The following is a 27295-nucleotide window of genomic DNA, read 5'->3' as shown; positions in this document are numbered from 1 at the left end:
AAATGACCTTGAGATTTCAGGCGTTTTATTTTAGTTGTTTAATATGTTCAAAACTCATATGTCAAGAGAGTGCTTTAATACTATTTGGCTTCATTATGGATAGAGGTTTCTTGTCATTATTTTGACATCTCCCAGCTGTCCTCTCTAAGAAACACATCAATTTTCTCCTCACACTTCTATTCATTTAACCTTGATCTATATGTCATTACATGAATTTTCAAAGTGGTTCAATTTTGTCCAAAGATGGAATTTTCCTCGGGGGGAAGGGAGATGCTTCCTGATGTATTTCTAAATGCACCTGCTAGTTTCCTCATTCTGAATGGCATGCTGGTTGTGCTAAAATGTGGTTTCAGAGTTTAGGCTCTGACAATAAAATTATTTGCTGCTTTTGTCATTTGTAAACAGAAAACAATTTCTGACAAGTATCTTTTCACAATATTCTGTTTAATCTGTACACAGGCCAAAAAAGAATTTTTTTTTTTCTTGTTGAATATCATGGGCAGGTTTTTGGAAGAGATTCTGAAATGGCTCTGCTTCAGGGGAGACACAGTGAGAAATATATTTCTTTCTATTAATCATATGGGCACTGCCCTAAGAATATCTACCACAGCAAGAACTCACAATGAAAAAGTCTTTATTGGGGCATCTGGGTGGCTCAGTCCATTAAGCGTCTGCCTTTGGCTCAGGTCATGATCCTGAGTCCCAGAATGGAGCCCTGCGTAGGGCTCCCTGATCAGTGGGAGTCTGCTCCTCCCTCTCCATCTGCCCCGCCCCTCCTCTCATGCTCTCTCTAGCTCTCTCTCTCACCCTCTCTTTCAAATAAATACATAAAAATTTTTAAAAAGTCTTCATTGTGGAAACAGCAAAAGAGAATGACAAAATAGTATTTATTATAGTGTTTAAATCTGTAGTGAAAGTCTTTTTTCCAAAATACATTTCCAAAATGTATTTCCCTAATACATTTAATATTGTATAAGGTTCCCATCTAGGATCTATAATCAAATTCCAATAGAATTCTCCTATAAAGTTAGATATATTTATCCTTTAATAAAATGTAATAAAAGTTAACTTCCAGCGAAGAGAAAGTATACATTTTTTTCTATTCATATAGATTACATGAACATTTATGATATCCTCTGTTGTTTTCCCTGAGATACAATCTCCAAAGGACTGAACAAAATGCTTATTTCATTATTACTTTAAAGTAAATGAAAAGTTAGTATTAAGGATGAAATTTTCCAATTCAAGGGCAGTTTCAGAGACATAAGAAAATGTATTTCACAGACATGAAAGGAATTTTTACAGTTTCTGGTACAGTATCAAGAAGACAGGTTATTTTTAAAACGTCTCTCAAAGCACTTTAAAAAATCTGAAAAGCAAACACTACATGATTTATATTTAAATGCCTCTATCAAAAATCAGTTGATCTTCTTTTGTTCTTGTAAAGATTCTTTTGAAGAATATTGCTGACATGAGGTCTTTTGTTTTTCACTTGGTCTCCTCTCCAGAGGAGTGGGTGAAAACCATGCCTCTCTTCACAGATGTGGCCTTTATTTATTTTTTTAATTTTTAATTTAAACATAATGTTGTTAACATACAGTGTAGCATTAGTTTCAGGTGCAGAATTTAATGATTCATCAGTTGTATGTAACACCCAGTGCTCAATTACATCAAGTGGCCTCCTTAATGCCCATCAGAACTGGGCTTTAAAAACCATTTCCACATGAAGGATTCCTCTTGCTTCCCCTCCTCCCTCACCAACCCATTTTCTAACAGGTAAATGCTACATATACATAAAAAGAAAACAGCATCCTTGAAAGTTGGCCATTAGAGTCTACTTGTTATTTTTCACCTTTTCACCAAGAGGGGAAGGAGATCAGAATTGTAACTATGTAGTAAGATTAGAGACAGAATTATGGGTGTGGAACAAAGGACTATAGACCCCATAAGACCAATGTTGAGAAAATAAATGTTTTGGGAGAAATCCTTAAAGATAGAGGAGAAAATGAAATTGGAAAGAGATCTAGAAGATGCATAATATGTGTTTGAGAGAAAGGTGTGAAAGCAGTATTTGATGTGAGCAAAGTCAAGATTTGTTTTACCACTGAGTTGGTTATCCAGAGCTACGAACCCAGTGTGGAAGGAAAGAACCATGGACTCCTTGGAGTATCATGGAGTTCTAAGTGATATGGGGGGATTTAGGGATCCCAGAATATAAATATTTCCCTAGTTTGCCTCTTGTTCCATAAAGAGGCACGCAGCCACTATGGAGGGCCCGTGGAGATCCTGAGATTCAGTGGGTCCTTTGTGGGAGGTATTGACACTGGGCTCCCCATGTCCAGCTTGGTGAGAAACAGACATGGCAGATTCGCCCTGTCATTTCTCAAGGCTCCAGAAAGAAAGCTTTGGCCTGGAAGCTCCAGAAAACATCTCTAGATTGCATCTTAAGAATTTATTAAGGAAATGGGGGAGTCACAGATACAGGAACACAGAGATAAGGCCAAGGTTGTTGTCCCCAGGACATGTAACAGTGTCAGCAAAGGGATCAGTGTGAGATAAACAGGGTCCACAGCAGCAGGTGTCACAGCTAGACTTGTCTTCCTAACAACTTCATAAAATACCCTAAGAGGAAAGGCTTCTGGATATATAAAAAATCATTTAAATGAATAAATATCAAACATAGTCTCGTGTTAAATATCAATACAGTCATGAACATTTGTACAGAATTTTGTTTTATTTCAACAGTAAGTTTGAGGGCTATACCCCAACTAGGAGAAATGCTTTCTGGTGTAATAGTTTAAAGCTTATATTCTTTTTGCTCTTGTCAAATGACTGATGATATAGATTTTTTAGTAAGTCGTTAGAGAAATGACAGGAAAGTGCCATTATTCTGAGCAATACTGCCTTTTAGGTATGTTTTATTAGTTTGAATCGCAGCTATTCCCAAGCACATCATTAATAGTGCCGATCACACTAGAGTTAACTGGAGTTCCAATAACTCAGTAATTTACAAAGTATTTGAGACCTTTTAAGTATGATTAAGTTCTGTGGAATATTAAGTTCTGATTTTACCTTCTGAGAATGTTTTGTATAATTTATTTTGAGTGTAAACATATGTTATAATTTAATGTAGGAGAAATTTTGAAAAAACAAATTCATAGCTACATAAAAGTATAGACTTTGGAAGATTTATATATAGGTTTTTCTAAAATTGCTGATGTGCTGAACCAGAATTGGCCAATTCATTAGGGAATCTTGTAAAAACTCCATTTAAGTACAGCTTTTCATTTAATAACCACTTCCTCTGACATTCATGAGCATGATAAAAGCAAAGTAACAGTTCCTAATGGCAGAAATAAATGATGTTAGCCTTGAAACATGTTTCTTGACGTTTATGTGGGATTCTGGGGGCAGAAAAGATGGTAAAAAGGCTTGTCCAGTCTTATTTATTAATGGATTAATGAAAAATGTGTTTACTCATAATGTGTAAATTAACAAACTAAAAAGAATTATGTTTTACATTCAATTCCAGTAGGTTAGGACATTTCTTTATATTATATATGTAAAAATGCAAATGCCTGTTTTGCAGCTAAAGTATTTTATGTTTAGTTTGTGTGCGCATGTGTGAACCAAAATGCCAGGAATGTGAGTTGTGCCCTTTTTACTTTATAATTGTTGGTACTCAGTGCTCATAATCAATAAAAAGTGTTAATCCAGTAAAAAAATGAAACTGTGATATCAACATGCCTTTTGAGAAGAAAGTTCTTGGCTATATAATTATTTGTTTTTCCCCTCCAGCTTTCCAGACTTCAGATACCAAATCAACACATTAATTAGGAAATTTATCAGAAATGTCATATTAGCTATTCAAGGGAAATTACGCAGTTACAAACATTTTTTTAGAATGACTTATAAAACTGAACATTAGAGACCCATTAATTTTGCAATTATACAATCTTAACTTTTAAAGTTAGTAATTTTCAACTATTAAGTCACAGGACATTTTCAAAATATCCTAAAGACATGATCTTTCTGTTCCAAGATTTCGAGTTCACTTTTTGTTTGTTTTTAACCCATTTATTACACAAATGTGGTCATTCTTAGTTTTGGGAGAATGACAAATATAATTTGGGGGCAATTCTTACCGTAATTGCAGGTCCAGCAAAAGCCAAGCTCAGCAACATGAGGAACGGAATTGCCTCCTGGGTTGGTTCAATATAGGGCATGCTAAGACTCCGGTCATAGCAGCTAAATCCAGAGTGCACGGGTTTGAAGACATCCGTGAGTTCAAGGAAATACAGGCTAACCACCGATGATGCCAATATAGGCAACTGAGAAGGAAGGATATGGAAGAGCAATTTATTATTGTGCACAGGTCATACATAGGATCAGTGCATCTTTAAGTGGAAACAAGTGGCTACTTCCCCTTCTCTCACCACTCTCCTCTGATCTCAGACTTAACACCTTTCATAAATGCTATGGCTTCTACTTTCAGAACATCTAATTCACCTACCTGTCACCAGCCTCCTATGAGCCCATGTCATGTCCCTCACCTTTGCTCTCAGATCACCTCCTAACTGGTGGTGTACTTTCACTCTTCTCTCCCCACCCCACCTATCCATTTTCCACCCAGCAAACCAAGGGGTCTTTGGAAAATATTTTTTTTTATTATATCCCTCCCGATCATAACCACTCTAAGTGCTTTCCATTCTACCTGAAAAAATATCCAAATGTCACATCATGGAATACAAATTTCTGCATGAACTGGCTCTTGTTTCAGTTTTTTACATCTTTCTGTATGATGTTTATACAACTCCCCAAGCTCCTGCCCACTATAATCTAATTGGTTTCCACACTTTTCCTGAACAGTCGTATACATTTCTACCTAGTGTCTTTGCATTTGCTGTTCCTTCTATTTGTGCTCTTCCTCTGGCTCTTGGTATAAACTGGTTTCTTTTCATCATTTAATGATGATTTCTATCACCAGGACCCCCAATAGACAGACAAGGCCAGACAAGGCCACACAGGCTCTTCCCAGTGGCACTGGGCCCAGGAGGAAGTCAAAGGTCAAAGGCAGAAGGAATAGTGAAGATGGTGAGGCCCACAGGAAAACAAAAGCTGAGGTCCTCAAGGGCAAGAATTGTGCTGCTTTTCCAGCCAAAACAAAGGAAAACCACATCCCTAAAGAGGTCGTTGTCCATGCGGCCAAGGAGAGGCCCAAGGCCAAGGCTGCTGCTCCTCCTAGGGGTGGTGAGTCCAGGACGGTACTTGAACCCCTGGTCAGGAAGACCGAGGCCCCCAACAGCTTGAGGAGGCTGGGCATGCCCACCAAGGCCTCCTTGTCCAAACTGACCAGTAGGAAGGCAAAGGCTGAAAGCTAGAGCTGCCGTGGAGACATGGAGATCCTGCCTGAGTTGTTATTCCCCAACAAACCCTCATTCTATTTATTTCATTATAACCTATTTATCAACAAAGGCTTTTTTATACACACACACACACACACACACACACACACACACACACACACACAAAATAGCCCTTGATTCATCCTTCCCTCTCTGCCCTTATCATCTTGCTTGATACTCTTCATGGCATTGATCATCAACCAAAATTACCTTGTCAATTTAATACTTCACCTGTTTATTTTTCATCACTCTCTCCCCATCTCCCACAGAAATACATGCTCCATGAAGTGAGAGTCTGCCAGTGATGTTTATTTATTGCTGAGTCAGGGCACAGAATTGTTCCCAGCATGTGGTGGGCACATAGTACATCATTTAATAACTTAATACTGCAATAAATACTTCTTGATAAATGACTAATTGAATAAGTTAATAATCAGACTAGAGTGACCAGATTTAGTAATGAAAATACAGGTCACCCAGTGAGATTATAATTTCAGGTAGGCAATGAGCAATTTTTAGTATAAGTATGTCCCATGCAATATTTGGGGGATACTTAAACTAATAATTATTTGCTGTCTGTGTGAAATTGTAATTTCACTGGATGTCCTTTAGTTTGTCTGGTTAAGTCTATTTTACACATTTACCTTCAAGACTTTGTATTATGGATTTAGTTATTTATTCACTCAACCTACAATATCTCAGGTACTATGTGGATGCGAGCTATAATATGGTTGAACAAGACATGGGCTTGGCCAGCAAGATTATGAGACACCTGCTCTCAGCTCAAGAGAAAATACTACAAGTATATTGATGGTAGACCTTTCAGAATCTGAAAATTCAGTTTAAATCGCACATATATTAGGAGTTGCTTAGCCTAAGGCTGTGTTATTTGTAGAGGACACAATATTTACTTGACTAAACAGAGCAGATTTTTGATGAAGACATTAGTGACCATTCATCATATCTGGATGTTCAGTTAAAAAAATAAATTTACAAAACAAAATTATGCCTTCTATTCCCGAGTCTTTTTATAATGAGGTGAGAATTAAGTTTATTAGAAAAACTAATTATTTATAGAGATTAATCTGGCATTGTCTTGTTTTTCAGATTGATGCTTTTCAATAGAAAAGCACATCAAAACACTCACATTGGGGCACCTGGGTGGCACAGTGGGTTAAAGCCTCTGCCTTGGGCTCAGGTCATGATCCCAGTGTCCTGGGATCGAGCCCCGCATCGGGCTCTCTCCTCAGCCGGGAGCCTGCTTCCTCCTCTCTCTCGGCCTGCCTCTCTGCCTACTTGTGATCTCTCTGTCAAATAAATAAAATAAAAAAATCTTTAAAAAAAAACAACAACACATTTCTCTCATTAGAACCCATGATCGTTTGTTCACTTCAAATATCTGATCATTTCTCCCCACCACTCCCTTCTCCTGTAATACACAACTAGGAGTTTTCATTCTCAACCAATAAAACACCACCTCATGCTGCATGTGTGTGATTGAGATTTTTCATTTAAATCCACTTAAGTATATTTTTAGTTTTAATTTAACAAGTAATGCATATAGCCCTTACTATGCGCTGTGAAGTTTCTGTTTTAGAAAGATTAAATAATTTTATTAATTAATTTTTAACTCATTTAACTTAAGACTTTTTATTATGATATAATGTAGGTGCTATTATTATCCTTGTTTTGTAGGTGGATAAGCCCAGTCTTCTCTAGTAAGTGGCAGAGGTAGGTTTTGAGCCCATGAATTGTAGCTCCAAAATCTTATTTCTTAACCACACTCTATGCTTTTTGTTTGTTTATTTTCAAAACTGGGATTAGAGTTTTAGGACAATGAAACACAACTAGCATCAATTAAAGGGGGGGCTATTTAGCTTAAAGTTCTATTGTCTTCCCTAGTAAAGACATTATTTGCCATTGAATTTTGTGGATGATTATTTTAGAATCTGCTTAACTGTACCAGCGAAGATATAGCTGTGAAATGAAAGTTCTATTCCTATATTGTGCGTGTGTCTGTGTGTATCTGTGTGTGTGTACGTATATATGTAAATAGGGAGGGACACTCTGAATTCAACGTAATGTAGTCAAACCAGTCGGGTCATATAGTTTTCAAGGGAGGTTCTAATATCAGCTCTCCCACTCACTACCACCAATGTGACCTTGGAAGTGTTTTCCTTAAAACTCAGTCTTCTTCTCTATGAAATAGGTACATTGACAGTAGTACCCATCATCACAGGCAGCTGAAAGGATTAAATGAACTAGTGCAAGTGATTTTTAACAATACCTAGAATGAAGAATAGCTTATAAATGTTAGTATTATTATTATTGTTGCTGTTGTTATAACTATTAATAATATTATACTTGTCAAATGTCCCCTTTTTGTAATTCTTTATATGGTAATCTATTTTGAAAGTAATTTCCTCACTCTTAATTCCCTAGCACTTCTTTTTAGGAATTTATTATTTATTTATTTATTTTTTATGTGACAGAGCACACACAAGCGAGAGAGGGAGAGAGAGAGAGAGAGAGCACGCAAGCCCAGCCAGGGGGGAGGGGTGGAGGGAGAGGGAGAAGCTGACTCCCTGCTGAGCAGGGAGCCCAATGATGCAGGGCTCTCACATCATGACCTGAGCTGAAGGCAGACGCTTAACCAACTGAGCCACCCTCAGGCCCCTCTTTTCAAGAAATTTTTATATGCTCTTCTTTATTATCAGTTATCTGCTAGGTTAAATGAAAATCTCCTTAAAGTGGGGGCCTAATCTTACTCATTTCTACACTTCCATGAATATTACACATCAGAGTGACTTCTAAATATATATGCATATATATGGATATAATAAATTAGTTTTTGAGTAAAAATTAATTTCCCTCAGTAATGTTATGCACTTTGGTCATTTCAGACATCAGCTTTCTTTCAAGATTTTTCCTAGTGACACAGTTTTTCTACCCATGTATTAATAGCTTTTACAGTTCTATAGAAACATATTTCAAGACCCTCATCTGTTTCAAAATAATGGTCATATTTTTCTTCTTTTTGGTGTTTGTTTCTCTGGATTTTTAAAATATCTTTTATTCCTTGTATTCTAATTTATTTTTAAGAAATAGTGATTTGGGTACGCCCAGGTGGCTCAGTCGGGTAAGCATCTGCTTTCAGCTTGGGTCATGATCCCAGGGTCCTGAAGTCAAGTCCTGCATTGGGCTCCTTGCTCAGCCGGGAGCCTGCTTCTCCCTCTGCCTGCCACTTCCCCTGCTTGTGCCATCTCTCCCTCTCTCTCTTTCTCTCTCTCTCTCTCTCTCTGACAAATAAATATCTTTTAAAAAAGAATGATTTGAACAAAATATTTATAATATTTGAGAAAAAAGTAATTTTATACATTGTTGCACTATATTGTATTTTACTACCAGACAACAATTAATTAGATTACAATGCTTCCTTCTAACACACTTATCTTCAGAGGTATCCTTCATCTTTTGAAATATTCATCCACAAAATTTCTTTTTCAATGGAAGAACTTTAACAGATGGTATGCACTAATTTGGGCACACATTTAGAATTGATATATATACATGATAAAATTGCACAGATATCTTTTGAATGCATTTAAAATGAGATTTTAAAAGAGATTTTAAAAGATCTATATAGGCAAGAGTTAAGAATTTTATTCTCCACTTATGTTGTAGCCAAGAAAAAAGTGTGAACTAGCTGTTTTTATGTAGCAATACAGAGGAGGGAAATTACCTGAAGATTAGGAAAATAGTTTTCAAAAAAAAAAAAAGAAAGAGATTGATTCTTATAATTACCATCTGCTAAGGAACTTGTGAGTAAAAATAATAGAAGCAATTTTTAAGAGAAAATTACAACAGTTTTAGAAGATAAGGCAAACAAAAGAAATGTGTTTCAAAAGATTACATTTGCTGGATAATATTGATTTTTTGAGGGAGGCCTTTTTAAAAAATCAAATCGACGGTATGTATCAATTTTAGCAAAACATTTTATGGAATCTATCATGACATTTTATCTAGGTCAGATAACGTACTTGCTTTTAGCATGTTGATAATGAGAACAAGCTTTCTTTCTCATTTGAGAGAGTTTTCTTTGCTCTTGGCCCAGAGTAATACAATTCAGTTCCATTCTTTTCCTCTTTCATGGCCATCATGAATGTAGAGTCTTACAAAATCCTCTTAAACTGGTGGTATCAGAGCGGCAAAGAGCCAATTAACATATGTAATATTAATGCTCCTTTGTTTTTTATTTATTCAACAAGTATTTACTGAGAACCTGCTAGCGGTGGGCCTTGTTCAGTGTCCTGGGAACAAGCCAAAGTCCTTGTTCTCATTCTCGCTGAGGAAGGCAGATAACAACTTAAAAATTACAATCTGAGAACGAACATGTACTCTAAGGAAGATAAAAGGGAAGGCTGTGGTAATTGAGTGCCTGGATTGCTCTTCTAGATCTGGGAAGGCCTACCTCAGTAGATATCATTTAAGCAGAGATTTCACAGGACAAGAAAGAACTCGTCTAAAACCCAGGTGAAAAGCAGACTCAAAAGGGAGCAGCGACAGAAGAGAAGTCAGAGAGGTGGATTTGGGGCCAAGCTTGGCAGAGAACTGAAGGCCGTGGCCAGAGTTAATATTTTAGGCAAAGTAGGTTTGGAAGCGCTTTGGAGAATTTAAGCAGAGGTTTAATATGACTTGAAATAGGTCTTACAGACATCACTCTGTTGGGTTGAGGATGGATGTGGTAGGTCCAAAGTAGAAGCAGGGTTAAAATGTAGAAGGCTCATCAAAACTTAGCAAATACTCATCAACTAGGTTGTGTGTGCCTGACCCTGGTCGTGAGTGAGGAAGACGGCAGTCCACGACAGAAAACGCCCCGCCCCCACGGAGCTTCCATACTAGTGGAGGCGTGGCCCCTGACCTAAGGCAGGCAAGACATGGACACAGGTAGAGAAGTTGCCAGATCTGGATCTGATTCTGGAGGCAGAAATGACAGGGCTTATTGGCAGTCTAGCCCTGGAAGGAAAAAGAATCAAGGTCCCTGATATCAAGAACCCTAGGCTTGAGCAATCGGGTCAGTGGCATCATTTATCGGAAGGAGGAAGGCAGAGAGAAGCTTGAGTAGGAGAAATCTAAGGCTGTGTTCTGGAAGTATGAAAGCTGAGATGCCTCTTAGGTATCAAAATGTAGCTGTAGAAAAGAGTAAGATGCCATTCTGGACCGAGGCTGCTGGTGAAAAGCTGCATGTGACTGATACAGGATGATTTTTTTTTTTAATTTTATTATTTAAAAAAAAAATTTTTTTTTCATACCTTAGCACATACCCTCCCCAATGTCCATCACCCAGCTACCTTATCTCTCCTATCCCCCTCCCCTCCAGCAACCCTCGGATTTAAACAACACCATGCTCAAGAAATTTCAGAATTTTTTTGCACAAGAAATTTCAGAACGAAATTACTTTGCTTTTAATATGAATAATGACACAAGAAGTCAAAGAATGTAACTGTGTAGATTCAAACCACTCATACACAAGAGGTAATCTGCAAGAAAAGGAACATTTTTAAATGTGAATAATAAATTTAATTTTATTTGATTTATTTTTTGTGAATAAAAAGTTTAAATGGGAGGCTGGGAACCAATTCTGATAAAGTATCCCCAAATCATATAAAAAGTGAAATTTAAAACATTAGTATAATATACTGAAATCAAGTTCAAAGTAGGAGAAATATTAGCAGATCAAAGTAATTTTACTTAAGCTTATGCCACAAAGGAGGTTGTCATAGGTCAACACAGTGATGATAGAATTTTCTCCTTCCTACAGTGCAATATTTAATGACATTTCTGGTAATTTTTGCCTTGTAGTTAATCCAGATAAATGTTTCCTTAAAATATTGGCAATGATAATTAATAATATATATTATAGTATAGTATACGGCTTTATAGTTTATATCACTATCTTAATTGCAGCATATTTAGATAAACTACAATGAATCTCAAAAATATAAGAAAACACACTGACACGTATAGGATAGTTAAGGGAAGGAAACGGTCAGGATTGAGTCTATAACACCATTCTAGGTCTAGGTATGTAAATGAGTTTTCACAAATAAACTGGCTGTGGTTTAAATGGCATGCATAGATACAAATTCAAACAAGGCAGTGTGATAGAACAAAACCAATGCCAGCTTCGGAGACAGGAGAAGTCAGTTTCTCCCCTCATTTATTCCACCAGCTTCTAGAATTCGGGGCAAGTCGCTTCACCTTTCTGGGCCTCATCCATTCTCAGTGAAATGAGGGGCTGCTTACATTGTTATCTACTTCTAGAATTCTCCATGTGCCGGCATGATTTTGGAGACATCTCACTCATTTCTTTTACGTGGTCACTACTCTATAATGTATTAGGTCTGCTACCTGTGTCCTCCACATGAGTCATTTCATCCTCTAAGATATTTCTAGACTGATTTTTCTTTCTTTCTGCCTTTCTCTTTTTCTTTCTTTCTTTCTTAAAGGTTTTATTTATTTATTTGAGAGAGAGAGAATGAGAAAGGGAGAGCATGAAAAGGGAGAGGGTCAGAGAGAGAAGCAGACTCCCCGCTGAGCAGGGAGCCTGATGCAGGACTCGATCCCTGGAATCCTGGACCATGATCTAAGCCGAAGGCAGTTGCTTAACCAACTGAGCCATGCAGGCGCCCTAGGCTGATTTTTCTAGAGTTCATATCTGATCATGCCTTTTAAGAGTGTCTCACTAACAAAGAAATAAAGTGCCATTTTTTTTAGAATGACACTTAATGATCTTTTATATTCTCGCCTAATCTACTTTCTTGTTTAATTTTGCTCCATACCTACTTTCCACTGTCCCGCTATGTTCCCATTACACTTATGTCTCAAAAGGCATGTTCTAGGCTCTGTTTTACATTACATTTTCACATTCATGTCCCATAAAAATTGTCCTCATAAAGGTCAAGTTGACATGATTTTTTTCTCCCTGAAACTTTCTCCATGCTCTTTATTCAGCACAGAAGACTCTGACTCCTGTCCTCCATATGTATTCTATTATAGGACCTATTTGTCTGCCTTGGACTATAGTTTTTTGTATATTATGAGCCCTAGTCTTAAGATTTAACTACTTAAAACTACTTAAAAAGATTAACTTACTTGAGACCTGTGTATCTCACACAGTGCTCTGAATGTTTCAGGCATTCAGTAAATGTTTACCAAATTTCATCAAAAGAAACCAAGACATTACTATTAATTAAATGGAAAACTTGAATGATTTCTTAACAATCCGTAGCATATGCTTTGGGAATGTGGGTGCCAGATACTTTGCCTCGGTCTGCTACAGATTGCTGCGTTCAGTCCACACCTTATAAAGTTTCCATTGGTATTCCCAATTTACAGATGAGAAAACTGAGGCAGATGTTGGTTATGTGAATTGTCCAGGGGTCACAAAGCTGGTGAGTGGGAGTACCCAGATTCCTATGCAGATGCCCAAGTCCAGAAAACAGGCCGTCAACGTCTTTGCTCATGGCTCTCAACCTACTTCCCCTTCAACATTGCTACAAAAGCTGCGATTGCTGAAGGGGGAAAGGGTGTTGCAGGGAATATGTGATGTTTGAAAAAAGTCACCTACTTCTTAACTCTTAAACAGTTTCTCTATAAACTTCTTTAGCCCCCAAACATGAAAATGGATTCTTTTTTTTTTAAATTATTTGTTTATTTGACAGACCGAGAGAGAGTACAAGCAGGGGGAGTGGCTGGCAGAGGGAAAAGCAGGTTCCCCACTGAGAAAGGAACCCCATGTGGGACTTGATCCCAGGACCCTGGGATCATGACCTGAGCCAAAGGCAGATACTTAATCCACTGAACCACCAAAGTACCCCATGAAAACAGCTTCTTGTGCTCAAATCTACTACCTGCCTTTTTTTTTCTGCAGCTCAGTTCACTTTCAGTTACTTTAAGTAATATTTATTGAGCAGTAATTCATATCTAAAAAGAAAACTACTTTTATTGGGTTTTTATGTAGGCATTTCCCCATGAGTTATCTAATTTAATACTCATGACCTCTTTGGGAATTGTAAGATAAATTTTGAGAGAAGATCCTGCCCCAGATACGTTAAACAGTGTGCCTGGCTCCTCAGTGCCAAGGCCAAGTAAGGAACCTTATCTGTTCAGTTCCCAGAAGCACAAGCCCCACGCCACCCTGCCGCCGCTCTGGCACATGTCGCCATCCGGCATTAGTCCGGTGTTTTCCAGGAAAGAAGAGCCCCAGGCTTCCGTGGAAATGCCACATAAGGACAGAGGCGAGAAATGGCCATGTGTGTTTGAGGGGTTTCAACAGCGGCAGCAAGAGTGAGAAGCCCTAGACACTTTCAAATCACGCTCTCAACAATCTCATATTCCAAGGTCTTAATGCTCTTCCCTGTGCAGTTTCTCCAATGTAATTTTACTATTATTATTATTTTTTGGTAATATCTTAAGAACCCTTAATTATATCTTGGATGTTTTCTGCTCTTATCTCCACTTTTTTTTTTTTTCTCGTAAATAACTTCTGGTATAAAATACCAGGGATTGGGGCACCCTTAAATCTCCAGATGCTTTCCTGTCCTCAGTGATTTCTTTGGATCACTTTCTCTAGCTGCACAGGGATGGCCTCATGAATGCCTCTGTCACAGCAATTGCCATATGGGATGGCAGTTGTTCTCTACTTTTCTCTTTTATTCAATATTACCCTTTAGAACACAGAAATGGTCTTATTCACATCTCTTCCCCCCGGCCTAGTATAGCAAAGGACATACTCAGTAGCCTCAATGTAGAATAAATACGTACATGGCTGGCTCAGACAGAGATGTTAAGTGTTTTACACAATTCTTGTCGTGTGGCTAATATGATAAAACAAAAATACCCATGTTAAAAGATCCTTGCCTACTTCTCTCACAGAACATGCTCCTATTGTAAATTTCTACAATTCTAATAATGATTTTTTTAAGCACTGAAAAAGACAAGAAACTCAAACTAAGTCCTTCAAATAGTAAAGTTTAAAATAAAAATACATGTCTGTTTTATCACTTGAATATTGATCCAGCATTAGGCTTGGGGTAGTAAGCTTTGTAATCACAGTTTTAACCTCAGGTTTTGAAGATTTGCTCCTCTTACATAAGTAGACAATGAAGTATGTACATTGTCTTGGAAAGCATTTTGTTCTTTAAACCAAATTAGACACTAAGACCTGAGGCTGGGGACCCATACCTCAATTGTTAAAAGTAATTGCTTTTAAATCTTTCTAGAGTTGTAATTTCGTTTCCCTTACAACATATACCTGACTTCAAAAAATAATGGGTACAAGTAGCAATTTAATGCTACTTCCAGGGGCCACTTAAAGTAGTTTACGTTTCTGAACTCTTTTAATCTTCATAAAACCTCTTACTATTATTAGGTACCATTATTATCCCCGCAGATGGGAGAACTGAGCCAAGACAGATGAAATGATTTGTGCAAGATTATACAGCTGGTTAGCTAGATTATAAACTCCAAGAAACCCAGCATCTGTGTTCATGTTTGTGATCATTATACTTCCTGCATTTTGCTAAAATTTCCACCTCTGACCTTTGCCTTCACAAAGACAACGAGAAATAGAAAAAATAAGCAAATATAAAGTACATTTTAGCTTTATGTACCCTGGATGCCTCCCTATAATTTCTGCTGTGATTGGTATTATGCATGTATTTTTGATATCTCTTAAAAAATTATAATTTTAATATACTTGGATTAAATGACATTTTCACTATCACTTGGATTATTTAATTCATGAAGAAAAAGCATACATATTTTCCCCTGAATGGTCTTACAAAGGAAATACATAATACATTTGGGGTCCAATACATATTTCCTAATATGAAACAACACAGGAGTAAAAAAAAATAAATAAATATTGTCATGCAATGTCAGGGAAATGAAATCTAACTAAAAATTACTGCCATTTTGAGACGTGGAATAACAAAACCAAAATTCTGATTTTGAGATCTAAAGTGATACCTAATTTTGTGTTATAAACACAGAAATTATTGAATTCTATACATTAGTCATTTGAAAAATTTTTGAGTTGTTTACTAAATTCAGGCATTAAATTTATCATTTAAACTATTTTATGTAAGTACTATTAAAGTTTATATTTTTTACTATGTAATAATTGATTTAAATCTTAACATTTATTAAGTGTATACTTGTAGCTGATATATTTTACTTGACCTATCAATTATCTAGCAAAGGGATTTCTAATCCATTATTTTATTTTTTTTTTTAAAGATTTTGTTTATTTATTTGTCAGAGAGAGAGAGAGAGCAAGCACAGGCAGACAGAGTGGCAGGCAGAGGCAGAGGGAGAAGCAGGCTCCCTGCCAAGCAAGGAGTCCGATGCGGGACTCGATCCCAGGACGCTGGGATAATGACCTGAGCGGAAGGCAGCTGCTTAACCAACTGAGCCACCCAGGCGTCCCTAATCCATTACTTTAGATAAGAATTTAACAATGTCTCGTGAGCCACTCTCTCCTTCAAGCTTGTCTCCTACATACTTAGATGCATACTAAAATGCATATTATGAGCCCACCTTCAAGATTAAAGATTTTCCAAGACTGCTAAGGATTTTATTTACTTGAAAGTATCTGTGAAAGATATCAATGAATATAAGCGGAATATTGAAGGTAAAATATTAATGTGGGACTGGACATTAATAACTTCTATTTTCTAACATCTTAAAGCTGTGATTAAATTAAATATAATTGTATCATGTGTTTCATTTTGACATGCATCAAAAAGTCAGATGAGTAAATATACACACAAAATACAATGTGATGTGACATACAAGTACATCTGGCAAAGAGGCACATTTTATTACTCAAGTTTTAAACAAATAAATCTAATTACTACTGAATTACTTGACCAACACAAAAAACTGGGAAAGTCAGTAGTTTGAACCAAAAGTCAAAGATAAATGAAATCATATGTTTGCGTGTGCATGTGCGTGTGTATATGTGTGTGCATGCGCCATCTGGCAGACCTTCTAGAATTTCACCTGGTACCATGCACATATCTTCAGAAGGTGGCGCAGTAGGATGGAAATGTCTCTGAGCTGGAGGGACCATTAAGCATTGTTGTAGCTGATGACATTTTTAAGCAACCTCCCCACCCATTTCAAGAAGTAGCCATCCATTACAGATTTGGTTAACCCTTGCTCATATGCCAAGATTTCAGCAGCCTCTGATTTTGGCAACCCAATCATCCGGTCTGTGTAGCTAAGCAGCTCTATCTTGCCATTGAAGAAGGGGAGGTCCCTGCCCCACTGCCCAAGCTCAGTGTCTGCCCCTCTGTTATGCTTAAATGCCTCTGTCTAGATTAGAAGTTGTTGTCCTCATTATGGTTTTTAATGTGGCCTGGAAAATGAAGACAGAACACAGGAGAGGATGAGAGACTGAAACACAGCTCACAAAGGTATTTGTGTTTCTTGGGGTCATCTCTTATTACCCATCTCTCCTCCTCTGTGTGTTGACTTCTGCAATCTTAAAGTGCAAGGGTGACGATGGAGGAAGGGGCAGAGCCTGTGGAGTCAGGCAGCTGGGAGCTTTGGAATGGACAGTGTGTAAAATTCTTTTACAGCCCCAGAGAACAGGCATCTTCTGGAAGGTATTGCACTTGGCCCTTCTTGGACATGTTAGAACACATATCCGGGTGATAAAGTCTTAGTGATCTCTTCCCTTGTTCAGAAACTGGACTAGAAAGACAACTAGCCTTTGGAATCAGCCAGAGAAGACTGAGGCCAAGGCTAAGACCAAAGCTGAGGCCCAGTACAGTCTTTATCTCCCTATCTCCAGTAACTGACAGATTTCTTGACTAATGTGACATTAATGCAACACAAATTTATTGAGACCCTACTACCTTCTCTCTGCTATTTCTATTGCTCTAGAGGTTAGAGTTTAAAAAAAATTAAAAAAATTAAAAAAAAACAATAATTATCTTAACTATCTCCTGGTCTAACTATCTAAAAGATCACCAGAACCAATATTATCCATGAAATAACTATATATGCATGAGACTTAAATATCAAAGAATCTAGCATCATTGAATAAATTTCTTCATACATCTATTAAATTCAACTGGAAGCTAGAAACCCAATAAGAACCAAATGTAGAAAAGTTTCAAAAGTTAATTTCTTTCAGTATACAGTTTACAATAGAGAGTTGCCTGTATTTTGATGTCTTCCCCTGGAGAAGACTCATGATCTAAACCCAAATCTTTATAATTGGAAGCTGTGTTTCAATCACTCAAATCTCAGTTGCTACAATACAAGCATTTCCAGATCATCACACAGGAAGGAAAAAACTTTGGTATGTATCCAACTGTTTCAAAAAAAATTTCAATGAATTTCACCCCAATAGCCCAAGTGAGGTTACTTACTCCCGAAGATTAGATTATCCTTTGATTCATCTTTTCTTATAGAATATACATATATTTTATCTCATAGATGGCTGAAATGAAACATGAGAATATATGTATTTTGCACTGGATAGCTGCCGCTGAGTTCATATACAGTACCACTGAATTCTAGAAAGATTTGAATGGCACGGTCTCACAGAGTATGGACCTACCAACATCCTTGGAACAAAAACCCGCTGTAGAGTGTTGCACTAGCATATAGAAAATGTTCAGTGAATGCGAATTTTCTCCCACTGACAAGGTTAAGTAAGGATACTAAAAGCAAGTGGTTTCCATTTTGTGAATGTGTGTTTTGTGCATGTGTATGTGTGTGCCTGTATCAATAAAAAATGAGCATGCAATCCAACAAGCTTTTATTTATATGTATTTTTATTTTGAAACAGATTACTTTATCACTGTATGCACATTATAAAACATACCAAAATGTGTGATACAAAAAAAAAAAAAAAATCAGGAAAATAAACTCCTTTCCAGGGAATCTAGTAAAGTCTGAAGCCACATGAAAAGTTTACTTTAGACGAGATGAGGGGTTGGAGGGTGTTGGCAAATGGGAAAGAGAAAACTCATTTACTAAGCACTGAGTTTCCGTCAGAAATTGCTAGCCATATTGTATAATTTGTATACAGTCAAGGAGTCACAAAAATGAATGTGCCCACAGTATTTCCACCATTTTACAAATGTGGATACTGAGACTTGGAGGAAGTAAGTTACTTGCCCAGAGTTTGCTAGAATGTGTGCCTTATGTAACTTAAAAAGTTATCTATGAAAATTAAAATGATGAGTTCCTTCTTTAAATAATACCACTCCTTGAAGTCTCAAATCTCAAAAACTCCATAGGTATGCCTTACATCATAAAATGAGTATAAGTATACTTAAGAACTGAGGACTCATAGAGACCATGGAGATTGATTTAATCTTCCATTGTTCAATAATTCACGAGACAGAGCAACATATTTGATGGGATATTCATCAGCATTTACTTTATAAACAAAAACATTTCCATTAGCTGAAAAAAAGAAAGTTAAGGACAAATTTATGTTCATATTAGTTCTGTTTTATTCCATCCATCCAGTGAAAATTTACTAAAACTCTCCTATGAACTAGGAAATATGCCAGCAGCAATGGTTCTATATTATTTCCACTAATTTAAAAGGCACATAATAAGCAATCAATAAGTATTTATTTATAATACTTAATTATAAGTATTATAAATTACACCCTGGTACTTCATTTTAGTACTCTTTTTTTGGAGACTACTTCATGTAAGATTGGTCTCTTGGGGGTTCCGCCCATGTGGGCTCGGTTTCTGAAGCATGATTAGGACTTTATAAAATGGCTGTTTTACCACCAAGGCATTAAATAGCCCAGGATTTTGGTGAGGACATTAAATTGTAAACACCACATTCACACATAGTTCCATGTTCCCACTCCCAAACAACAGCCTGTTAAACAAACTGATACGTCATTTACCTTTTCCTCTAAATACACTGATTTTAATTCCCCAATTTTTCCCTCTCTTTAATTTATACCTCAGTGGCCTAAGGCCAGTTCTGGAAAAATATACAGAAGCCATCTTGTGACAGCAAACAAGGAAGCAATTATCCTCCCTTATGTTGCGTTAACATAAATGTTTGTGACTTGAAAACAACCAAAGAATAATGGAACTACAGGGCAATTGATTCTGTGTCTAATTACTGACAGGAAAAACACCTCCACATTAACTGTGTTAAAAAGAACATTTCTGTCCTTAGCTTCCATATTCCAAAATCCACTTGACCATGAGGAATTATTGGAAGTACATTTCTCAGCTAATTAATTCTAGAAGAAACCACAGAAGCTAAGATGCTCATAAATAGACATTTCACTGTCCAAATACAAACCTTTTTTTTTTTTTTTTTTTACAAACTTCAACATAAGCGTATAGGACTATTTGGGTTTTAGGCATATTCTTGGACCTCCTTGAGTCTCAGTTACTGCATTTGTAGAACAGAGTTAGTATCTACTGCTACTGCCCAGTTGTATTTAAAAAGGATCAAAAAAGACAATGTATGTGAAAAACTACAATACATTATAATAGAAAATTCAGGGTTTTTTTTTTACTAATGATGTAAATTATATTCTTATTCCTTCAATGTTTGTGAAATTATACGTGGGGAATTAGGCAATGAGGAAGAAAAATACCACTTCCAAACTCCAGTCTTTAGCTATAGCCATGTTTTTCAAAGAGCCCAACAATTTGGGAAAGCAGAAGATCCATTCACAATTGCTTTAATATGTTGACTAATGCAATGCCATGTCATGAAACATGTACCCTAGGTCTCGAGATACAACTTTCAAACAACTAGCACAATTTGTTCACATGTAGAATTAGAATGACCTGTATTTTTAGTGTTATAATCCAGGGGGACATTTTCTAATATGAGCAATTCTAGAAATAGTAGTAATTAGGACTGAACACTGGAACAGGAGATGGGAGACTCAGGTTCTATTCCCGATCTGATATTCACTAGAGTGTGTCTTTAGGTAACTCAATTAACCTTTTCAAGGCACAATTTTCTCATCTGTGATAGAGGAACCAAGCCAGATGTTCTTGGAGTGCAGGATTTTATTAGACTTAATTCTGAAATACAACATCTCTTCACTTTTTAAAATTTTATTTTATTTTATTTTATTTTATTTATTTATTTACTTGTTAAAGAGAGGTTGCCTGAAAATAGCCTGGTGTGTATACATACTCTGGCAGGAAATCTGCTGTTCATTGTATCTGTAATACATTCCCGACATAAAAACTGACAATTGTGCCTTCAATGCTATGCATTTAACAAGCCGGTTTAGATGACCCGGATGCCTAAAGGATCTCCATGGTTTGTTCACACACGGGATCCCCATCCCCTCACAAGCACTTCACATCTACCTTCTATTTTCTCACGCATCTTCTCCTAATTCCCCCATGGCCTGGCCTCTGTTTCTATTATCTCTTTGGGATTCCTTCTTCCCCAGACCTGCAGATTTTCCTTTTCTAAGCTTTATTTCAGTTCCAACTCCTCACTCCGTCCCTGCTGCTCCTCTGGTCCCCACAGGAGACTCATGGGTGCCCTGGGCTCCTCCAAAGGAAGCGCCTTCTGAGGCAAACAGATACCGTGTCATGTACACCTTTAGGTCAGGATTAAATCCCTTCCTGTGAGTAGGAGACAACACTAAGGGAGCCCCATGTTCAGTAGCTGAATAAAAGAGAAAAATTTTACCCCACAACTCAGAGGGAGCCCTGACCAGGTATCTTTCAAGGACCTGCCTTCAGACACCATGAAGCTAGCCCGGGCATGGTAGCGGCCAGTGTCCCCAACCCACCGCTTTGTTCCATTGAGTAGAGCGTGAGTGAGGGGGAGTAGTGTGACAGCAATGCAACAGTGAGAGGCACCAGCCCTCAGATGCCGGCTGCTTCACTGCATTGCCGTGTGTCCCCACAAACAGTTAGCTCTCTGAGCTCCAGTTTGCCGATGTAAAACATAAGGATGATAATCCTTTCTTGGTACTGCCTCAACACAATAGTAATGCTAGTTCTAGGGTAGTTCTCAGCATTAAAGATAATGTAGGGACAGGGTCTGTCACATATAGGAGGACTGAAATGGATTCTTCTACTTATTATTATTTTTGCCATTGTTGTCGTTAGTCTCCTCTGAGATTGGTAGAAGCCAAACACTTTTTTTCCTTTTTCTTTCTATTAGAGAAAAGTAGGCCACAGAACATTACGAGTGACGTGGCCATGGACAGTAGGATAGTGATGGTGCCTAAAACAGCACAGAATTTCCCCGAAGCAGGTACTGCATACCTATCAATATTTGGTATTTGTGGAAATGTCCTCATTTAGTCTCTCTAAAACTTGGGAATCTATTCTCTATTTCCTTCTTGTTATTCATTCACCAGAGGACTTTGCGCACTGTGACTCTAAAAGAGGAGGAAAAATTTGTCAGCTCATCTCTGTTGGCAGGTTTGTGGGACTACTTTGAGCAGACTACTTCACCATGCCGCCCAGAAAAGGGAAAAGCCTCCAGCTACTATTTTGGTACACGCAATGCAGAAATGTGATTTTGTACTTCTTACTGATGCCAAAGTTTATGGAGAAAGAAATAAGCTAGCTATATTTCCCAGAGAGAAGATCAAATGAGTTATATAATTTTCACACAGATCACGAGCTAGAACAGAAATTGTGTGACTTCAGGTTTGCTATGATTAAGAATCTGGGAACGCTTTCCAGGGGGAAGAAAACAAAATTCAAATTAATGTTTTATCAGGACACCAGAATGTCTGCGCATGGTGCTCAGACTGACCGAACTAGGATATCTGTGCTCAAACAAAGGCTTTTGGAAGTTCTCCAGGTCGGACGGCAACCAAGAAACAAGGAACACACTGTCTGGTTACCAAGCCTAGAGTAATTAACCTGCATTAACAAAATCTCAAGACATAGCCATTGTTAAGTACAACATTCAAACTAGTGAACACCTTCTGTATGATTTCAAGTTTGTTGTGTTTAAAATATTCTGAATCTGGAATTCTTCAGATGCTGCTATTTGATGCTTAATGGCGAGAGATGATATTCTCACTGGACCTGGGTTTGTGCCTGCCTGTATGTGCAGGGGTGTGTGTGTGTGTGTGTGTGTGTGTGTGTGTGTGTGTTGTGTGTGTGTAGAAAAACAAGAACTTCCAACCATCTGTCTCTGTAATCCTATAAAAATATCCTTGCATATTGGTCAAACACAGCTTTCAACCTCCATAAAAAGAACATTAGATTAGTAATAAAAATATAGGTCATAACACAGAACACTTAAATGAAAAGAAGCTCTTTCCTATTTATTTATTAAGAATTTATGCCTTTTTGGCTTAAAGAGTATTTGTCATTTGTTTATATTACCTACCGAATTGATGTGAACTCCTATCTTTGGACAGGATGACTAATGAGAACAAAATGGTGAGTCTGAGCACAGGTACAACCATTATGATGCCTTGTATAAAGGAAATGCACTAGGCACACAGATAATCAACCTTATCTCACATAATTTTGGGTGATTAAGCCTGCAAGACCTTTCACTAAGTGTAGGTGTGCTGCCAGTGCAATTGCCACCGAAAGTGATACAACCATCAGCTGGAGAGTGCTTTGGAACTTTAAAGGCAAAAGAAACCTTTTCTTCAGTGGAACATTCCTTTTTAACCTGCTTTTCTGTCCAAACTGATAAGGCCTTGGATGTGCTTGTCAGAGAGTTCCTTTTGAGTTGAACAAGGCAAAACCGAATTAACAAACTAGATCATAGAGGTACATGCTGGAAATCATCATGTGTTTTTTCAATCACCATGTACTATTAATATATTTCATTACTGTCAGTCATAAGCCCCTTCATCAGCAGACAACTGGCAGCATAAACCAAAGGTGTAAGAGAAATGAATTCTAGGGGCACCTTGGTGGCTCAGGGGGTTAAGCCTCTGGCTTTTGGCTCAGGTCATCATCTCAGGGTCCTGGGATCGAGCCCCACATTGGGCTCTCTGCTCAGCGAGGAGCCTGCTTCCTCCTCTCTCTCTGCCTGCCTCTCTGCCTACTTGTGATCTCTATCAGGTAAATAAATAAAATCTTTAAAAAAAAAGAGAGAGAGAAATGAATTCTAGCCATTAATTTAATGTTTGCTTAACTTTGAGTTTGGTGGTGAACTGGGACAAGATCACCCGCTATTAGTGGCTGAACCACTTAGCCCAGTGCCCACAAGGATGCAGTCTCCACCCTCTGACATTCTGCACCTGGACTGCCAGCGTCTCCACTCTTTCTCCATACCAGGTCATGGGGAGTTGTTGAAGGGACCCTAGCCGCTAACTATTGAGTCCATATGGGGAGTGGACCCTGTCCACCAACCCTTTGCATCTAGAGGCATCCTGTGAAGGAGGAACTCAGCTGAGGAGGATGGTCTGTTATCAGGCAAACTGTCATCTTTGTTGATGTATCCTTACTTAAAACTACATATTTGTGTTTACCAGTGGGAGGCCATAGGCAGTAACTTTGCTCTGTGAATATTCTTTCAGTGTGTCGAGAGAGACAGTGGGTGCCAGGAGTACACGCTCTGAATCCATACCCAGCTCTACCTCTGACCTGGCTTTGTAAACCCTGGGCAAGCTGTTCAGTTTCCATGAGCTTCTGTTTCTTCTTCTCTGAAACATAGATAGTAATAGTGTCTCTCTTAACAAGAACCTTTGAAAACTAAATGAGATGGTGCAGGTAAAGCATTTAGTTTGCTTTATTCTTAGTAGCTATTAGGTGCTTCATAATTGGTTGCCATTATTACTGTACGAACTGTAAATAGCACTCTGTTGGTTACTCTCTCCATTCTGTCCATCAAAATTGGTCCATTTCAGGAATGCTATGGAACCTAAACCACCTCTGGAAATTGGGGAGGAGGCGGGGGCTTAAGTTACTGCCTAAAGTAACATAGAAAGGCTTGAGATATGGGCTTTGGGCTGATATGGGATGGAAGATTCATTCATGTTTCACCTTTCTGTTTTAATTACTAAGGTCTTGGGAAACTATGTTGTAAGACAAAGTGTCATTATTCTAGGGCATTTTACTGACATCTTAATTCCTGCTATTTATTCATCCTCCAAAGGAAATACAAAGCTCATTTTCACTGGCTTCAAAATGATTCACTCCAAAGAAGCTTGGTAGTACATCCTGTCAACCCCTTAAATAATTGGTGTACTAATGTCTTCTCCAATTTTCTAGAGGCTCTTTAGTTGTTCATCATGCATTGAAGTTTCAGGGAGATAATCTGCAATCCGATTTTTGTGGCTCTCACTTTGTGTTACCCCCAGGATATAATGTCATTAATGCTCATTCAAACTCCATGCATAGTCTTCAAGTATTCAAGCTATACTATAGCTTGCTCTGCTAAGGAATTTATAGAGGGTTATCTGAACGGATCAAAGGGAATGTAATGATTTGGGGTGATTTCCACTCATGGAAAAGAAGTGACATTTGTGAGATGTTTGTTCCTAGAGATACATTTCAAAAGCATTATGAGGCATTTTTACTTATAAAATTTTAGATTAAGGGATATGTATGTACCCCTGTGAAAGGTTCTTCAAAAGTGCACACATAGACTCTTTAAAGACATATCCTTAATTCTCTGGTTTGCATCCTCTTTCATAAAAGTATTTGCTTTGAAGCCATACAGCTGCAATCCATACGTGGTCAGCTTCTAGCTGACCTCAGGTGTGCTCCATCCTGGAGGTGGAACCCAGAAATGAACTGATTCCTCCTAGAACACATAAAGGGTCCAGATATGGATGAAAGTGCTTTAGTATAAAATCACAGTGGCTTTAGCAATGCGACAAGTGGCCTGACATGATTTAGCTTAAAGTCAGGTATCCCATTTTCTTTCTATATATTTTCCCTTTTCATCATGGAATCTTCTGCTGCCCACATTTTTCTGAAGGAAACTATGATCTTTCAACAAAATTGTCTAAACCATGACCTCAAAATCCCTTGTGAAAGAGAAAAGATAAAAACAAATTAATCAATTAATTACTTTAAATAAACAGGATACCTCTTTTTTTTTTCTTTTTTTTCTCTTTCCTATGGGTCATGGATGAAGGAGTCACCCATCATTTTTCTGAGACTCATGCAAGTCACATACATCTTTCTTAAAACTGAAACCATTTTTAGAATTTGGGACACCTAAGAGAAATTTGCAAATATTCTGTCCTCTACAAGAACAATCTGACAACGTCCCTTCCCCCAAGTTTCAAGGCAGTGGCTATCGTTCAATATAGATAAGCCTCACCATCATCAAATACAGAATCTACTATCTGTACTTGGAAGTACTAAACCTCCATATTTGCCTGAAAAGACAACCAATGAAAGATATTTATAATTTCAGCAACACTCTAATACTCTCTGTTGCAATCCAGGTTTTAATTACAGAACATAATTTTATGACTACAACCATCTAATTTCTCCAAACCTATCCAATGTATCTCTTTTCTACCTATGACTTAATAAACCTCTTGCCTAAAAAATGTCTTCCTTATGCAATGGACCACGGTGCATGGAATCACTGTACCTGTCAACCTTTTTAACCCTTCCACAAATTGTTCCTTTCTTAAATACTGCATTTTGGTAAGTTAGAGGTTCATTATGACTACATCTGCATGTTAATTGCTTATCTATAGTACTGCTCAGCATAAAATAAATGTACATGTAGAAATCATGCAAAAGCAGATGGTGTCACATATTTTAAAAATATTATACATACATATATACATACGTATACACATGTATAATTTTTGTTAGTCATGGAAAATGGCCAATAGATTGATGCCTAGAGAAGCAGACCCAATTTTAGAAGCAGACGTGAGCACCATAATAATTGTAATAAGGGAATGTTGTTTGTTGTTGTTGTTGTTGTTGTTGTTGTTGTTGTTTAATAAAGCAGTCAGTAATTCTAATGCTCTATAAACGTCTCCAGACCTCATACATTCTGAGCATGGCTGTGTGCATTTGAATTCTTACCAAAAGCTCACAGAGTTCTAGATACGGACTCGTAGACTGAAAACACAAATCCCGAAATATTGGCATCATGGCCCCTGTGGGCCACGGACGCTTTGCACACCGGCAGAACCAGAGGGCCAGAGAACTAGCCCCACACTCACTCACACAGGTATCTCTTCCCTGCAGGCCACCCAGCAGCGACACCACCAGTGATAGTCACCCCTGGCCGGCAGACACTCACAGGCACACTCGGGGGAGCTCCGGAGAAACCTAGGGGAAGGGGGAGGGTCGGGCATCTAGGGCAGCGGCGCGCACCCCCGCACAGTCTCCGCGCCTCCAACACCGTCCAGGACCCGAATTCGCTCCCGAGCTGCCCTCAAGATCTGCATTATGCCAAAGAGCTGAACCAACTCACCTCCACGAAATAAAAGCAGGGCAAGAGGGTCACGCTGTCCTTGATCACTTTGCCCTTTGGCCTCTCCTTCGCCGACATCCCTGCCGTCTGCCCGAGTCCGCGTCCTCCCCCGGGCGAGGTGTGCACCGCGCAGCCGAGGCGAGCTGCCTTCTCCAGCCGCAAGCGCCCGGCGCCGCTGATGTCACATTCCCCGCGGACACCGCTGGAGCCAGCGCGTTGCATGCAGCGCCCCCGCCTTTCCCCGCCCCTCTTTGCAGCAACCCGGCGGCTCCCTGAACGGGCAGGGCCCCTTCCTCCCGCTACTCAGGCCCCAGCTCCCGGTTTTGTTCCACCGGGAGATGTCCAGCTCCCTCCTGCAAGCTGTTGCTGCAATGGCTTCCCCTCCCTGCCACCCTCCCTCTGCTCTCCACCGCCCTTGCCAGGCTCCGCGCTGTTGGAGCTTGACGTCAAGAATCGAAAAGGGGGA

At 38.3% G+C, this 27295-nt stretch overlaps 1 protein-coding gene across 2 annotated transcripts in view; it reads right to left on the bottom strand.

The window, feature by feature from the left end:
* Positions 1-27083, bottom strand: part of LOC111143340 (phospholipid phosphatase related 4) — a 41099-nt gene extending 14016 nt beyond the window's left edge. Inside the window, exons 1-2 of one of the 2 annotated variants that reach the window (XM_022497015.1) lie at positions 26830-27083; positions 4146-4331 (exon numbers count right to left, since the gene is read on the bottom strand). In XM_022497015.1, coding sequence (XP_022352723.1) covers positions 4146-4331; positions 26830-27051 — 408 coding nt within the window. In that variant the 5' untranslated portion in view covers positions 27052-27083. The remainder of the gene's footprint in view (positions 1-4145; positions 4332-26829) is intronic. The other variant, XM_022497016.1, reaches the window with a different exon arrangement.
* Positions 27084-27295: the final 212 nt, after the last annotated feature.

This window comes from Enhydra lutris, unplaced genomic scaffold (assembly GCF_002288905.1).
Source record: "Enhydra lutris kenyoni isolate GAN:26980312 unplaced genomic scaffold, ASM228890v2 scaffoldscaffold9, whole genome shotgun sequence".
Lineage (NCBI taxonomy): Eukaryota > Metazoa > Chordata > Mammalia > Carnivora > Mustelidae > Enhydra > Enhydra lutris.
The sequence above is the reverse complement of the archived record's forward strand: the minus strand, read 5'-3'. Positions and strand labels throughout refer to the sequence as shown.